The sequence below is a fragment of the Felis catus genome, chromosome B4 (assembly GCF_018350175.1).
Source record: "Felis catus isolate Fca126 chromosome B4, F.catus_Fca126_mat1.0, whole genome shotgun sequence".
Taxonomy (NCBI): Eukaryota; Metazoa; Chordata; class Mammalia; order Carnivora; family Felidae; genus Felis; species Felis catus.
This window is the reverse complement of record NC_058374.1, coordinates 38,957,758-38,975,196: the sequence shown is the minus strand read 5'-3', so window position 1 is coordinate 38,975,196 and position 17,439 is coordinate 38,957,758. Positions and strand designations below refer to the sequence as shown.

At 45.2% G+C, this 17,439-nt stretch overlaps 1 protein-coding gene across 3 annotated transcripts in view; it reads left to right on the top strand.

The window, feature by feature from the left end:
- CRACR2A (calcium release activated channel regulator 2A) overlaps positions 1–17,078 on the top strand; it is a 141,094-nt gene extending 124,016 nt beyond the window's left edge. For all 3 annotated transcript variants that reach the window (XM_011283726.4, XM_019834378.3, XM_045061275.1), the window contains 3 exons: positions 4,429–4,530; positions 7,220–7,296; positions 8,924–17,078. In XM_011283726.4, coding sequence (XP_011282028.2) covers positions 4,429–4,530; positions 7,220–7,296; positions 8,924–9,008 — 264 coding nt within the window. In that variant the 3' untranslated portion in view covers positions 9,009–17,078. The remainder of the gene's footprint in view (positions 1–4,428; positions 4,531–7,219; positions 7,297–8,923) is intronic.
- Positions 17,079–17,439: the final 361 nt, after the last annotated feature.

The following is a 17,439-nucleotide window of genomic DNA, read 5'->3' as shown; positions in this document are numbered from 1 at the left end:
ACCCCAGCTTGGCACTTCCTGGCCACGAAACTGGCCAATCACCTAATGACAGAATGGACCAGAGGCTCTGAAGGGCTCCTCCTGGCCCCCACATGCTGACAGGCTACAGCATTTTGGTCCTCTGGGGGAGGGAGGGGGGATCCAGGATGGAGGAGTGTGCGCAGATGAGAGGACCCTAGAGGATCCTTCCAGCCCCGAGGGAACCCAAATCCTTTGAGATTGAAAGAGAATGAAAGCATGCCCTGCTTTATGAGGTGGGAGAGCCCTGTCCCCATGGCTGTTCTCCCACCCCACCCACCCTAGTTTTCACCCCCCAAGTCCAGGCAGCTTTACCTTGCCTGCAGGCCTTCTGCAGAAGGGGCCTAACACTGTGCCTGTTATCGTGCCATTTTACATTTCCTATGTACCTGATAGCGAACCAAAGCAGGTAGCCATTCCTGCCAATGCAGTATTCCAAACCCTCCCCTACCTCCTTCTCATCTCTGCTTGGGGGGACCGGTTCAACCAGTCTAATCTAGAGAAGAAACTGGTTGGGCTCTAAGGGTCCCATGGTTAGACCATGGAACAGACTGGACATCTGGAGTCTGGAACAGACTGGACATCTGGAGACTTTGGGGCCTGTATCAGATAGGGAAAATGGGATTTGGTACAAGCCTGAACGGGCCGTTCGTTGGTCCGATTCCAGTTTGTTGGTCCCCAATGTCTGCACTCCGGGTATGTTGAATTTCTTGTCTCGATCTTTTGTCATTCTGATAGCCCTGTGTTGTTAGGCCTATAAGTCAAGGAAGTGGAAAATGACTGAAGTCATTAAGCCAACACGATCAGTGTCTCCGAAAACAAAACAAAACAAAACAAAACTTGGAGATTAATCTAATGCAGCTTCTTGTTTTATAGATGAAAAGTCCTGCAATCCAGAGAGAGGAAGTGACTTGTCCAAAAGTACCCACAGCTTGCCAGACGCCCAGCCAGAACTGGAATCTAGGGCTCTGCCACTGCATTATGCTGCATTATGCATTATGTGACAAGAGCGTCACATGGCCCATGGTTGAAATCTGCTTCTGAAAAATAGGTGTTCGTTTCTTTTTTCAGTCCTTCCCACTTCCGCCCCAAAGCAGAACAGTCCTTTAGCTCAAAGGGGCCAGGCTCACTCTCCTCTCACTTTGTGGACCACCAGCTAATTCTCGTTCTGTGATCTTGGTCATTGGTGACAATGTACAGCACAGAGCAAAAAATAGCAGTTTGATTTTTTCCCCCTGTTCCAGGTTGAGCTTGAAGTGCTGGCAGTTTAAAACGAACTACACAAATAAATCTTGTTTTGACTCATAGTCCAGGGGGTGGATAAATATGGAAACCCCCAAGATATAATTTTGCAGTCATTTTTTTCTTAGCATAACTACATGCTTTAATGTGCTGAGAAATTTTTTGTTCTGGCTCCAGAGAAGTAGCAGCACTATCCTGGCTAAGTGCTTTTTCTTGCCTCCCAGCAAATGGATATTAACACACACACACACACACACACACACACACACACACACACTACAACCAACCAACCAAACCCAGCAGCTGCACGTTCTGAGCTGAATGCCAGTCCTCTGCTCCAAGCTGACAGCTCATGTTATTTAAAGTCAGAGGTGGGTAATCTTTTGAATTTTAGCACGTCTGTCTTCCAACAAGCTCAAGTTCAAAGAAAGGCAACTAAAATGGTTGAAGGTATGGAGAGGCTTCTGTGTCACTGTCAGAGGATAGGAACCAGCTTTTTGGGGCCATCTCATAGCTCACAGAATAGACTCTGTGAAAAGTGGTGATTCTGACAGGTCCCACACAGATAGAGACTGTATGCCCAACTAAGTATGTTCAATTCCTTCCCTCTGACCTGCCATGCCTACGGAGTTCTACCAAGCATCTATAGAAATTTCAACAGAAATCAGGTGGGGCTTAGACTTGTTTGCCAAAGGAGGTGTGCTTTCGACTTTTAAAAGGAAGTGTTGCTTCATCTGATAGGTAATGATGAGCCTCTTTGTGCAAAGCAGTATCCAGGCTGAACAACGGGTTGGGTATGTGAAAGGTGTCAGGTTTGGGCAGATAGCTCAAGACTTGACGTTAAAGTCAGAGAGGACCATGAGACACCCACCCTAAGCCCCGCCCTCCCCATGGCCCTGTGTCAGAGACTAGTCTTGGGCCAGGGTGATGATGGCTGACTGCCCATGGTGAATAGCACACCTTCCAGCCTTCCATGTGTTCTCACTTGTTTTTGCCTTGACTTTGGAGATAGGCCTGATTCTTTATCAGTGGCAGGCCAGGGTCCACAGAGGGGAAGTGAGGTGTCCAGAGTATTTGTGTAAGAGAGGAACAATGCAAAGAACAGAAGCCACAGCTCCAGCTGGGGGCTTGGCTTTTATCGGCTCCTTCTAAGATGTTTTATTTTTATACCCAAGAATTGCTTTAAAAAAGAAGACTGCTTCCCTTCCCCACCCAGAGGCAGCCCTGCTCTTTGTGGTACATGGGGCTCCAATGTTGGGCTTGTGACTATCCCTTACCTGATGCTTAGTCATTCAGTACCCACTATCCCCTTTGCAAGTGATGAAACTGAAGCCATCACCCGTTCCAGCATACCAGAATCCGGGTTCGAATTCTGCCTGGGACTTCAAGTCTGATGCTCATATTTTCAGCATTTCCATGTCAAGAAATCCCACAAGCCTTAGTCATTCCTCACACATAAATCTACAAATATCTCTCATGTGCTCCAAACAGCAAGCCTTTTGGCCCATTTCCCTGCTTCCTTCTCTTTTTTCCCTTTTCTGTGAAAAAGTCTTCACACAAGTTTCTGTGGCACAACAGAGTCAGAAAATGGGGGTATTCCCATTACCCAGCACTCTGGTAATAGGGAGCCACAGCATTGTCTGCATGCCATTAGTGGTTTCTCATGTGCAAACAATTGAAATGTGATGCAATCCACTTAGCACGTCAACTACAGTGCACGTAATTTAATCTATTTCTGATGGATCAGAAGACACTGTAAAGATCATGTAGTGCCTTTGACTCATCATTATCAACATTAATTACCATCTTACCATGGATAAGTGGAAATACCACTTTTAGAGAGTTCTAGTTAATAAGACACTAAATAGCAGAGAGTTCACTGGAAATCAGAATTTAGAGAAAAACATTAGAGAATTGTGGACCCATATACTAAAGGGTCCTCATAGCTCAGTGACATAGCTCAGTGAATGTTCTTTGGGATTCTCTGAGCCTTAACGTTCTCATTTAGGAAATGAGAATTTTTTTCACTACCAAACTGCGATAAAAATGAATGTGTAGATTAAGGAACCGTTGAGGCTTAATTTCAAATTTAATTGCATTCGAACTTAAAATACATGTACCTATTGGGTGGACTTTGGACATTTTTTTGAAATGGTGAGATAAAGCAGCTGAGTCATTGACAACACTGTAAGTGATTACTAGCTTGTGTTATCCCCTAACCCTCTCTATTTCGTAAAACATTTCTCTGTGATGAATAAGTATTGTTTACCAAATTATTATTAAAAGCCCCTAATTAAATATCTCATGAAGTAAAAATCACAGACTGCTTAAATGTGAATATTACCATATTTACTCACTTAATAGCTGTGTGTCCTGGGCCCTTGGCTTGCCCTCCTCAGGGGCACAAAAGGTACACGCATTTCACAAGGGAGGAAGCCCTGGGGTGCAGAGACTCTAGGGTGCAGGCCTTTGGCTGATATGCCACAGTCACTGGAGGAGTAAAGAAGGTTGACCCCTTGAACAAACCTGTTACTTCTGGCCCAAGAAGTGCAGCTTCTGTGGCCACATGCTTCTTCCCCATGTGAGCCTTTGGTCAGAGCTAGAGCACCCAATAATAGTGATCTATCTGTACTGCCCCCCGTGGTGACCTCCAGTTAGGTGCACAACAATCCTTTTATAGGCACTGTGGCCCCACGCCTCAGGGAGCTTATGTGCCCAATATGAGGCCCCTGGAGATGCCACGCCTAATCAAAACAGTCCCTAGAAATGCTCCAAATCACATTGCATTAATTCCTTTCGTTCGTTCTGGTTCGTTTAGACAAAGTCTGGTCACTTAGGAATGTTTTCAGGGATACCGTAAGTGCTAGAAACGGACACATAGTTCATGAATGTCTTCTGTCCCCTCATGCTGCTACCCACAGCACACCTGAGGAGCCTGCATGGCCCATCAGGCAAGGGTGAGTGGGGAGGGAGGGAGGCCTCAGACACCTCACAGAAGCCTCAGAAACTGAGGCTCTCAGCTTTTGGGATGACTCTTATCGCCTGGCCTGCTGTGGCAGCAGGGGATTCGCAAGCCAGATTGTATCTCTACTGCCAGCATTTTAAGCCTGCCCTTCTGGGTTTTCCTTCTGGATGCTTCTCTCAGTTGGGGGATTATCTGTTTTGCAGGAAGCTGTGGGAGACCGCATTCCTGTTCTTCTGCTGGGCAATAAAATTGACAATGAGAAAGAGCGGGAAGTTCCCCGAGGCCTTGGAGAGAAGCTTGCCAAGGTAAAGAGCAAACTTTCCATCTCTCTGGACAGGGTACGAGCCCGAGGACAGTCAGGCAAGTGCCCAAGAGCCTTGGTGGGAGCCTTCCCTGGAAGCCCCCTGGGAAGGAAGCAAGTGGACAAGATGGGTGTCCTGGCATCGTGGGAATGGCATGTGGATGCCCGTGCACGCGGAACTTTCTGTAGAAAGTCACACATTACAAGATAGAGCTGGCTAGGAATGACTAGCGTATGGGGAATTTTCCCAAACACTTTTCCCTGGAACTCAGAATGATAGATTCTTAGATAGTAGGAGGTTACTTCTTTAAATCCCCTATCTGATCTTTGAATGCCTTCCTCTGTGTTTCCACTTGATCACCTTCAGGGATGAAACACTCTCTGTAAGGCAGACTGTTCTTTGAACAGCTGTGTTCACGAGTTTATCCATTCTGATCAATATTGAGTCCAAAAGCGGTGAACCCAAGATAAACTCAGAGCATGCCCTCAAAACTTTACCATTAAAATAAGCATCAGCCCTCTTACCCATGCTGAGGGCCAATAAGGCTTGATGGAAATCAGGCACAAACAGTGGCACTCCTTGGCTGTTTCTACTGCCTCCGAGTGCTTTTCAGGAACCTGTATGTCTGAGAAGGTGGGGGTGCTTTCCAGCCCTAGGATTCCATATCTCTTAGTGTGCTTGCTCTAAACAGGCACTCATGGGACACCTGGGTGGCTCAGTTGGTTAAGCATCCGACTTTTGATTTCAGCCAGGTCATTATCCCAAGGTCATGGGATCAATCCCCACGTTAGGCTCTGTGCTAAGCGTGGAGTTGGCTTGAGGTTCTTTCTCTTTCTCCCTCCACCCCTTCTCTTTCTCTCTCTTTCTCTCAAACTAAAAAAAAATAATAATAATAGGGGTGCCTGGGTGGCTCAGTCAGTTAAATATCCAACTCTTGTTTCCGGCTCAGGTCATGATCTCACAGTTGTGAGTTCGAGCCCCACATTGGGCTCCGCACTGACAGTGGGAAACCTGCTTGGAGTTCTCTCTCTCCCTTTCTCTCTCTCTGCCCCTCCCCTGCTCGCATGCTTTCTCACTCTCTCTCAAAATAAAGAAATAAACATTGAAAAATACTAATAAATAAATAAGCAAACAGGGACTTGTGACCCCAGAGGTCAGGAAAATGGGCACAGATGGTAAGAGTCAAGTAAAAAAGGAGCAGGAAGGGTTTGGCAGGTGTTCCTGCGAAGGGTCAGAGGGTAGCCGCATGTCTGCAGTCCCTTACCCACAATGCTCACAATACTGAAACAGAAAGGTTTCTAGTGTTTTGTCTGGCAGAAAAATCTGACCAGGACTGACATGAAGCCATTTATGGTCTTTTTGTTTACCTCACTTGGATGAATTTTCCTATGTTTCAAGAAATATTAATATGTTTGATCATAGGGTGCTATCCCAGACCAACTGAGGGTAATATATAGTATATACATCTGTTATTTTTGTGAAATTCAGAGTCTCTGGATTCCAAAGTACATCTATATCCAAGGAGTTTGATTAATGAACTGCAGGCCTGTATTTTTATCATCCCATTTTTTTTCCCTTTTTATTCTTTTTTTTTTTTTTTTTTTTTTGGTCAGTTAAAAAACGAACGTACAAGCAAATGAGGCTCAGAGCAGTTAAGTGATTAATTCGAGTGATCGTACAGGTCCTCAGGGGTGGAGTCAAGACTTGAAGCTGGAAGGTGGATCATGCCTTCCAATTCTAGATCCTATGTACTCTCCCTCCTCCCACCGTGAAGTCTTCATTCTTCCAAAGACTGACCCAGAGTCTGGCTGTGGCACAAGTGTGGACAGGGGTAGGATCTGGGCCTCTGGGGTGTGAACCAGGAAAGCTGAACTGGGGGCCAGTGTCTAGAGCCTCCTGATCTGCAAGCCACAGAAGTGTCCTCATTCAGTGCCTGCATCCCCACAGGGCATCAGCCTCCAGAGTTTCATGCCAATAGCAATGTCCTAAGGAAGCAGGAAATCTATTAACAGGAGTGATAAATGGATATAATGATGAGGCTTAGCCAAGAGCCCCCACCACGCAGGCAGCACAGCCTCTGCGTCCTGAAGTGATCGACAATTGTCCTGTGACACGAATGCTGACAGCCTAGGCAGCTGGAATAGTAATTAACTGGTGTGAAGGAGAATTCCTACTGGTGTACCTCAGTGACATCTGCCCCAAAGTTCACAGAATGCCGGTGTCCTGGGCAAAACAAGCTGCTGGGAGGCCTGCCATTAACTCAATAAGTCACTGAATGAACTGACCCGCCCTTTATACTATGCCCTTGGTTTCCCTGCCTGTGCATTGTGGAGAATGTGGTGCATCCTGGCCTTTGTTCCTCTGCCTGCACCACAGGCTGGTGTGAAAAGGAAATGGGCATCTACATACCTCAGAGCAATTTGTGAAAGCGTGAAGCACTAAGGCAGCATACTGTTTGGTGTTTTACAATTGTTATAGCTCATCTGGGAGATGCTTACAGAACTTGCATTAGGCAGGGAGCCTGAGGAGACTGAAATCAACCTTGAAGAGAGCAGGAATGGGGAGAGGAATTAAAGGGGACTGTGAGAGGAAGTGAGGCAGGCGGGCCGATGCAGATGGGGTGTTCTCCTCCCATGGGTCCCTCGAGCTCCCTCAGTACCCTCTTTTTGTCCCCTCTGCTTTATGGTTCTAGGAGAACAATCTGATCTTCTATGAATGCAGTGCCTATTCCGGTCACAACACCAAAGAGTCCCTACTTCATCTAGCCAGGTAAGGAAGGAGGCACATCCCAACAAACAGAGTCTGGTGGGAAGCACTGCACTCACCCCTGAGAGGCCATTCCTCTGTCTGCCGAGCCTTCTGGGTAAACGGGTTGGAGGCCTAGGGCTTTGTATGGGATTCAGGGACAGCCCTCTGAAACACAATAGGGACAAAAAAGAAAGCCCCCTTGCCTCTTGCCCCCTCCCCATAGTCTTCTTCTTCTGGGTCTTAAAAGCTGCCCTTTTCCCAGGGATCCTCTTTTTAAATGCAAATGCTTCCAGGAAAGGTCTTATCATAGGTCCCTGAACACTGGCTAATATCTTAGCAGGGATTAGCTGGCAGTCGGCAGGGAACAAGAACAGTTATAATATGGGCACGGGGGAGGGTGAGGAGAAGCTAGGGAGAGGAGGGGCTATTTGGGGGAACGAGAGGCATCTAAGGTGACAGCTCTCAAAGGGTTAGTTCCATCAAAAGACTGGTTTCATAAGCCTCCGCCTATACCAAAATTAAAAAAAAAAAAAAAGAACCATACAGGGCCCCATTTTCAATACTTGGAAATTCACTCATTTACTCATCTTGGCATTCATTTCATTCTATCTGTCCACCGACCTAACCATCCATACACCCAGTCACCTATCCACCCATCTACCTATTCATCCATCCACCCATCCATCTATCCATCTATCCACCTATTCCTCCAGTCTATCCACCCATCCATCCACCCATTCACACATCCATTTATGCATCCCTACATGTATCCATTAATTCACCAATGCATCCATCCATCCATCCATCCATCCATCCAACAAATACTTAATAGTGCCCATTTTGGGTCCAGTGCTCATTCTGGGGAATTTTGTAAATATTTTCATTTGATTAATTAAGAACCCAGAATAACATTTTCTACGCATTGGAGAGACTGTGGAGTTATGGAAGACCATAAGGAAAGTTCTAGGCTTTTTTCTGCCACTGATTCTGGGGTAAAGTAAGTCTACCTCTCTGAGATTTGCCCCCAGCATAGGAACATCAATCATACCCTCCCTGCCTACTCAGACTGTTGTAAAATCAAAAGGGATGCTTAAGGTGAAAGCACATTGAGAGTATAAAGCAGGGATAAGATACTTACCACTATTTTTAATTCTTCACCTCCTACATTTAATCTGCAACTGTGGCAACATGGGACAGACCTTCTATAGAGTTAATAACCAAAAAGTATCTTCTTTGAGTCTCTACTGTGTGCCAGGTACTACGATAGGCTACAGAGACACAGAGACAAAGTATATAGTCTCTGCCTTCAAGCAGCTTTCTCACCTCAGGGAGCCAATGAAGGAAGCAGTGCATTATGACATGGGGTGATGGGGTTTTTACAGAGGAATGGTCAAAATGCTGTCAGGGGCACTTACATCACCTGGAAAATCTGGGGAGGCTTCTTTGAGGAGGTGTCATGAAGGATCCATATTGGTTAAACTTTGTCTTTACAAATTATGGTTATGTACCTGCACTTCCCAGGGGGAGACTTTGAAAACTCTGATGCTCTGGTGATGTTGGGTTCCCTCCTTATCATCCAGATGGCCTATATATAACCCAATGGCCTAGCAGCTCTTCTCTACTGACACTATACCTTCCCCTCTCCCAGGATCCTCAAGAAACAAGAAGATACAGCAAGAGAGGACACCATACAGGTTGACCGCTCTGCCAAAAAGAAATCCTGCTGTGGCTGATAGGAGTCCTCCTAGGACTGTTCCACCCAGGCCTGGGGTCCTAGGACCTACCCTGAATCCTGCACATAGGCTCCCATTTGGATGCCTCCACCATAACCCGCCCAAACCTTTGTCTGTGTCAGTGACTTGCCTCCACCAACAGGAGGGGAAGCACATCTAGTCAGGAAAGCTGCTCTTGGAGCATTTTGAAATCTTCTCTCTCTTCTCTCTCTAGACCCCAGATGCCCATTTCCCCCCAGCTTGGATTTGTGGGGAAAAGAAACAGATGGGATTTTCCAGAAAAATCACCACATGCCTTCTCCACCTCCCTTCTGCTCCCCTTGCCCTTTGGAGCTGCAGCACTGTGGTTGCCATGGCAACTGTGCAGGGCAGACTTGCTGCTTCCTGTAGGCCAAAGATAAAGCACTTGGGCAGGGCCAGGGTGGTTGGTCTTCCCTTGGCTCCTCGGGACATCAATGGGATGCTCTTGGCATATGCTTCGTGGACCTTGAGATGCCCACACAGGTTGAGAAAAGCAAGCCAGGGCACCCACATTCTATTCCACACCCCACCTCCAGGGGCCCTGCTTCTTGCCAGGCTGCAGAAACCAGCCTCTAAGCAGCCAGCATGTCTACTGTATTTGTTCCCTTGGGGTCTCGGGAACAGTGCCTTACAAGAAACCCACAGCCTTTTCTCTCAACCACCCACCCATGACCCTGACTCCAGGGTGGACTGCGGGTGATTTAAGTATTAAGTGTGTGCCAATGATTAGGGAGAGGGCTTCCTTCCTACTTAACTTTCACTAAGAGATGAAAAGAAAATTAGGGGGAAAAACCCATCTGCTGCTAAACAGAGCGACCATTTCTGGAGTATAAATAAGGTATACATAGCTCTGTGAAAGCCATTTTCCAATGTTTCTCAAAATAGCTCTTCGGAAAATTGTACATGATGATTAATGGGATAGATTGACATGCAGGCAGTGAGACCCAGCACCAGGTCCACAGTTACTGACTTCATTTTATTTTATTTTATTTTTCCAGAGGACTGTATTACAAAAAAGAAAGTGAGGCCGTGGTGTTGACATATAGCTGGTGTTTAAGAAGTAAGCAGAGTATAGCTATAGGCTTCAGCATCCCTGTGACTCTACCAGCACAGGGCACTCACATTGAGGGGAATGATCTGGGCCCATGTATTGTTCCTTTGTCTGGGTAGTGGTGAGTTTCCAGCCCCAGCAGTGCTCCAGCATCACTGGGGTGGAGGGTGCTGGTAAAGGCATTCTTGCCCTGGGTGGGGAGCTTGGGTGAAAAGATCATAAAGATCACTGCATATTACTGCTCTAGGGCTGCAGGCCCAGCCCCACAGGGAAGTGAGTGGTACCCACACCCAATCAAAACATGTAAGAATAGAGAGGAGCAGAAAGTGTCCACAGGCCTCCAAGAAGATTCAAGACAACTGTGCACAGCCAGCCAGGCAGAAGAGAAACCTCTGGTCAGAGTTCCCTGTAGCCTCCACCCCAGACTCCTAAAAGCATCAGTGCCCTGTGGGTCACCAGGCAAGTGCCTGCCTCCTTTTCGTAGGCTTTTCTTTCCCCCATTTAGTGCTTGGAGGCACCAGGGAGCCCACAGAGGGTGTAGAACAAAAGCCAGCACTAAGTACCAGGAGGTGCCCCATGGTCTTGGGCAAGTCAGCTCCCTGCCTGGTACCCCTTCCCATCAGTAAAATGAAGCGTGGGCTATTCGACACTTCTGGCTCTTCCTGCTCAGAATGCTTATGATGACAGTAGGGGCTCTGGCCCCTAGTCCAAATTTGAAGGGAACTCACAGGAAATTCCTTTCTCTAAAAGAGTGCACTGGTGATGGTCTCATTAGTGGGATGCAGGGGATCACCCAGAAGTAGCCCTCCAATTTCTGTGTGGGTGTGTGTTGCTGTGTGGTTATATGTTATGGGGAGGGTGCAGAAAGAGGGTAGGGATAGCCATAAAGAAAGCAAACCAACTCTCCTGCTTCTGAAAACAAAAAAGCAGAGATGGAAACTGGAATTTATGGGTCAGGCAGGCTATACCTGGAGTTGCCCAGCCCACACATGCTTTTATCCCCTATACCTAGTCCCTGGTTTGGGGCTGCATTTGTCCACTTCAGAAAAGTGCATCTAGGGGTTAGAGCAGGGTGGAGTGATCCTAGTGCTGACCCACCAGGTAAACCCCCACAAATCCTCAAAGGTCCAGGCAGAAAGAAGAGAGTAGGAAAGGTCTTTAGGCCCCTGCTGCTTCTTTTTCCAACTCCACTTGAGACAACTATGCATGATGGCACCTCAGAGAGACTCTGAGAAATTCTGTGTCCCCAGATCAGAGCATCCCCCCTCTCCCCATTCCTTTTAAGCTATCATGGTGATCAAAGACACCCCGGTGGCTGTGAGCCTGTCCCAGGGCCTGGCAGAGTGCTGTCGGGGAAACCTCTGGTTCCATCCTATTTTCATTGCTAAAATGGCCTTGAGCAAGTCACCTGAACAGGTTTCATGTTTAGCTGTAGGTTGGAGGTTTCAATGTCTACTTTCCTTGGATATTTTAAGTATTAAACGAGGCAATGAATGTGAAATACTTAACTCAGTGCCCAGCACATAATAGGTACTAACAAGTATGGGCTATTATTGTTGTCAACATTGAGTCACTGCCCAGGCCATCATTAGCCTTGCCCTAATTTCAGATTTAGAACCAGCTAACACTAATCATGTACCCATAAGTGAGGGCTTTCACAAATACTACCTCATTTGAGTACCCAATTGCCCTGCTCATTTGCCTGGCTTATGAGCTTGTTTTCAGTATTGCCTCTTGGCCCTGACCTTTTTTGTTCCTGTGGGTTTCCTGGCTTTCCAAACACCCATATCTTACCAGTGTCTGTGGTCTGGTTTCAGCCCACAGTCCATTCTGCTTCCCTCCCTGTGGTTCTCCAGGACTCAGACAGCAGCTCAGACCTGGTGCCAGGGTGTTTACCTAAGAATGACCTGTGCTCATCACAATCCTTGGCCCCACATTTTTCTCCCCTGTTCTGACTCCTTGTGCTCCTTCTGGTATCTGCTGCTGCCCTCAGCCCCAAGTTGTCCCCAAGAACTTCAGCACCAAACCAAATCCCTAGTTACTTTGCTGCTTGTCTAGCATTTGTCTCTCTTGACAGTCCCTGAAGTCTTTTCTGATCCTCCGTGATACACTAGCTTTCTTGCACCTCTCCCCATCCTGTACTTTTCCTCTGTTCTTAACATTTCCACCCAATCTTGGACTCCCCTTTTCCCTACTCTCCACACCCTGGGCCCACTCCAGGCCATAACTGTATGTTCTATCAAAAATAGCTCAACCTTTTGTCTCTGTCACTAGCAGTCAATGCTCTAAAGGAGCTTAAACCAATTTCAGCTAAGATATTAATGCAATTGGTGGTTTAAGGGCTATGTATATACTTTAACAAAAAATTAAAGGAGGCAAAACTTTATCTCAAGGGAATAAATTCCTAATGGTCATGGGGGTCAAAGATTTAAGACAGAACTGCCTTCCCCTAACACAGTTTGCTTCAACCTATTTCTGGGTTCATATAGGTTTATAATTGTTACATCTTCTTTATGAATTGACCCTTTATCATTATAAGGTGTCTTTCTTGCCTTTAGTAACAATTTTTGTCTTAAAGTCTATTTTGTCTAATATCAGTATAGCCACACCAGCTCTCACTTTCTGCCTATTTATGCTTTTAAATCTAAACTAAGTCTCTTGTAGACAGCATGTAGTTGGATTGTGGTTTTTTTGGGGGGGATTGCTTTTTGTTTTCATTTTTTATTTTAGAAAGAGAGAGAGAGAGCACATGAGTGAGAGAGAGAAGCAGAGGGAAAGAGAAAGACAGAGGGCTCAATCCCATGATCCTGGGATCATGACCTGGGCCAAAATGAAGAGTGAGATGCTCAACCAACTGAGCCACCCAGATGCCCCTCAATCATGTTTTAAATCTATTCTTCCAATCTCTGCCCTTTAATTGGAGAGTTTGCTATGTTTACATTTAATATAATGGGTAAAGTAAGATTTAGTGTCTACCATTTTGCTAGTTCTTTTCTATATTTTATATTCTTTGTTCTTGTGTTTCCCCATTACTACTTTCTCTTGTGTTAAATAATTAATTTCTAGTGCACCATTTTAATTACCATTCCATTCACTATATATATTTTAACTTATTTTCTTGGTGACTGCCCTGTAAATAACCATTAATATCTCAATTTATAGCAATCTAGTTTGGATTAATACCAACTTAATTTCAATATTACACAAAACTTCGCTCCTCTATAGTTCCATGCCCCCCTCTCATATGTTGTTATTGTCACAAATTATATCTTTATACATTTTGTTCCCATCAACGTAGATTTATTGCTATTGATTTATGCAGTTCTCTTTTAAATCAGATTTTAAAAGGAGTTATAAACAAAAAATACATTCATACCATTTTCTGTATTTAATTACATAATTATTTTTACTAGTGCTCTTTTTTTCTTCACGTTGATTCAAGTTACTATCTAGAGCCTTTTCACTTCACCAATATTTCTTATAGGAAAAACCCCTCTCAGTTTTGTTTACATGAAAATGTTGATTTATCCTTCAGTTTTGAAGGATAGTTTTGTCCGATTTTGAACTTCTGGTTGTCAGCGTTTTTGCCCCTTTGCTACTTTGAATATACCATTCCTAGTTTCTGGCCCCCATGGCTTCTAATGAGAAATTACCTGTTAATCTTATTGAAGCTCTTTTGTGTATGTTGAATTGCTTTTGTTTTGCTGCTTTCAAAATTCTTATTTTTTTGGCTTTCAACAATTTGATTTTGATGTGCCTAGCTGTAGGTCTTTTTGAGTTTATCCTACTTGGAGTTTGTGTAGCATCTTGGTTGGTTTCCATCAAATTTGGGGAGTTTTTGGTCATTATTTCCTTAAGTATTCTTTATACCCTTTTCTCCCTCTCCTTTCCTTCTCCTGTAATGCATATGTTGGCATGCTCGATGGTGTCCCACAGGTTTCAGAGGTTTTGTTCATTCTTTTCTTCATTGTTTTTTGTGTTCTTCAGACTGCATAATCTCACTTGCCCTATATTCAAGTTCACTGATTCTTTCTTCTGCCTGCTGAAATATGCTATTGGGACCCTCTAGTGAATTTTTTTTTTTCCATTGTACTTTTCAACTTCAGAATTTCTATTTGGTCCTTTTTATAATTTGTATATCTTTATTGATTCTCTCTATTTGGTGGGATTTTGTTCTCATGATTTCCTTTAGTTCTTTAGACATGGTTTCCTTTAGGTCTTTGAACATATTTAAGTAACTCACTTAAAATTTCAGAGACCTCACATTAGTAGCCACCTGCACTGTGTACAAATCAAGTTCTGCTTGGCAGTCGTTGCTTCCTTCCTCATACTTCACACAACATAGCCAGAACTTGTCACATTCCTTAACCCAACCTCAAACCTCCTACCTACAGCCTTACCTGACTTCAGGATTGGAGGAGGGATATGAAACTCAAAAGTCTTTCAGATCTGAGAACTGTCCCCTCCACCTTGAGCTCCTTCATGTCCTGCTGGAGATGTACTGCCCAAGGAAGTGTCCAGCTCCTGGAGGAAGTGACGGGAGGCCAGAAATCCTCAGGCAGTGTTTTCTTTCCTGCCAGGAATCCAGACATTCCATAAAGCTTCACTCAGAAGGGATGGGGGCTGGGAAGGGAGGAACTACAGATCAGAAGTGTTTAATTACTTCAAAATAATGAAATCACAGTACATAAGCATACAGAAACAAAGATTTAAGCAACTTCTTGGTGACTGGGCTTAGGAGCACTGTCACCTCTCCTCCCATTATTTGGGGAAAAGAAATTTGCTACACAAAGCCCAGCCAAGTTTAGTCAAAAATCTATAGGATTTTACTTTATTAGTTATTCCTTCCCTTCTTATCTGGTGTGTGTGTGTGTGTGTGTGTGTGTGTGTGTGTGTGTGTGTCAGGGTGAGGGGTAGGGATGATGAGGGGTAGGGGTAGGGTTGCCAGGATGTAGGATCTTTCTAAACCTTCCCCACTTCCTAACTTTATTAATGTTTCTATTAATAACTATGTTAATTATCCACAGTAGCAAACATCATAGCTCCAACTTTCACACAATTCAGTGGAGCCAGTTTCAGTGAAGTGGCCTACTTAGGAAGAACCTTCCTGGAAATGATGGGGGTTGGGAAACCATATGGTGCTTGGCAGAGGACCTGAAATCAATGTAGAAGCTGAGAAGCATTGGTGAGGCTGTGTCATTTATCATCCTGGAGTAGGACTGAGTCAAGTCCAAGAACTGACCCTCTCTCAGGGCTGGAACTTCATCAGCACTTTGGCTCTGATTCAGAAGTGGTACTTGCACTCTGTTGACATAGCAGTAGGAGACTCCCAGCAAATGAGGACTCTTCGGGCCATGGAGGTCTGTGCAATCATAATGAATTTTGACTGGATCCATCTGACCTATAAAAGTAAATACTACCCATAAAAACACTGCATTACTCAGCAAAAATCCCCAAAGAACATGGGCAGAAGGAATGGGATTTTTTTTAACTTGGAATTGAAACATGTAGAGCTCAAGGAACCTCATAATGAATTTGAGTAACATGACTGTGGAACTAGAATTCACTGAGCATGTGTAGCACCAGGTCAAGGACAGAGTGTCAGGGTGCGATTTACCATCCAGTCCATAGGCACCCCCAGGCCATTCTGTAATGATACTGTGTTGTGCTTATTTATACACACTACCCACAGGGCTCTGATAAGTGAAATGCGCTGGACTGGGCTCCCGAGGGCAGAAGCATTAATCTCTGCCTCATGCTTGGCACAGTGTCTGGCAAACAGTGTTTGCCTTATAGGAGCAGTTGAGAGCAGAGCATCATTTCTCAAGAACAAGGCCCACCACTTGGTGAGCCACTCCACTGGAGCCCCAGTTCCCAGAAGCTGGGTGACTGGGTCCCTGTGGTCTGTTGCAACCCATGGGGTTGCCTTGCTGGTTCAAATGAGCTGCTGCTTCTGGCACTCAAAACAGTGCTGAGAAGTATTCCAGCTGCTGTGATTCAGTTGCATTTCAGACAGTGTGATGCCCATCAAAGCATTCCATCTCATCACCCTGCAGCCTCCCCAGCTGTTGCTAGTAGCAATCCATTACCCTCAGGCAGCTCAACAACTCAATTTGACTTGGGCTCCATGCCTCTGTGCATAAAAGATGCTTCCCTGCCTGGCTCTCTTCCTTCCTGGTATAGAATGGGCCATCTTTACCCAGGCTGTGCCTCTCCCAAATGTTTTCTCTAACCCCTGAAGATCTGCCCAGAATAAGAACCTGTACACAAGTTGTGTGGCCTTAGGCAAAACCTGGAACTGCGTGGTGCTCTGAGCCCCAGCTTCCACATCTGTAAAGTAGTGTTCTCTGTCTTACTGTCTGCTAGTGTGAAGGTCAAATGAGAACTCTGGGAAAAGGGTTTAGTCAACTGAAAGGCTCTAGACAAATGTCAGTTATTACATCACCATCTATCTCCCTGTGCAAGAGTCCAAAACAAAACAAAACAAAATAAGAAAGAAAGCCACACTTCTTGGTAACTGGGAGAAGCTGAGACCTCAGGTTAGAGCATCTCCTATTTCCCTGGGCTAGTAGAATAAGGAAAGCTTGCATTCCTTCAAGGTATAGACCTCTAAGAATGTTTTGTATATTTCCATTCTGCTTTGTGGTGGGACGGGGGCCCAGCATCCAGGCTACAAGGTCCTCACTGGTAGGGTTCTGGTCTCATCCAATGTTTTCATTACCTAATAGACACTAGGTGTGGATGTGCAGATTTGTTGCTGAGTCAAGACTTCAGATCGTGTACTCTTAATTGAACCACCTTTAAATATATGGTTTGTAGACACTTTCCCTTTGGGACAGTAAAAAGCTCTGGAGTTGGAGGGGAGTGCGGTTGCACACAAAATTGGGACTGTGTTCAGTGTCACTGAATTGTACGTTTGTAAATGGTTAAATGGTAAATTTTATGTTTTGTGTATTTTGCCACAATACAATTTTTTTCAGAAAACACTTTCACACACATTTATGTTGCATGAATGAATGAAGGATTGACTCTCTTCAGTGTCCAACAACTGACAGTCTAAGGTACTAAGTGTTTGTCTCAGGTAATATCAGAGATGAGGGAGCAAGAAAGGAAGACACACTTAGCTTACTTAATGCCCTTGATGCTTCAGTGTACTCAAGGGAGGAAACACCTAGAAACCCACAGGTGTACACTAACATTCCATTAAAATGCCTTGACCGTAATCCCCAGGGTCCTCTTCCTTTCAGGGCGTCACCCAGCCCCACCCAACCCTGGATTCTGCTGGGGAAGGACCCTCAGGGCTCCTGGCACTTCTGCCCCCTGCACACTCTTCTTTTTAGGAGTTTGGCCACAATCCTT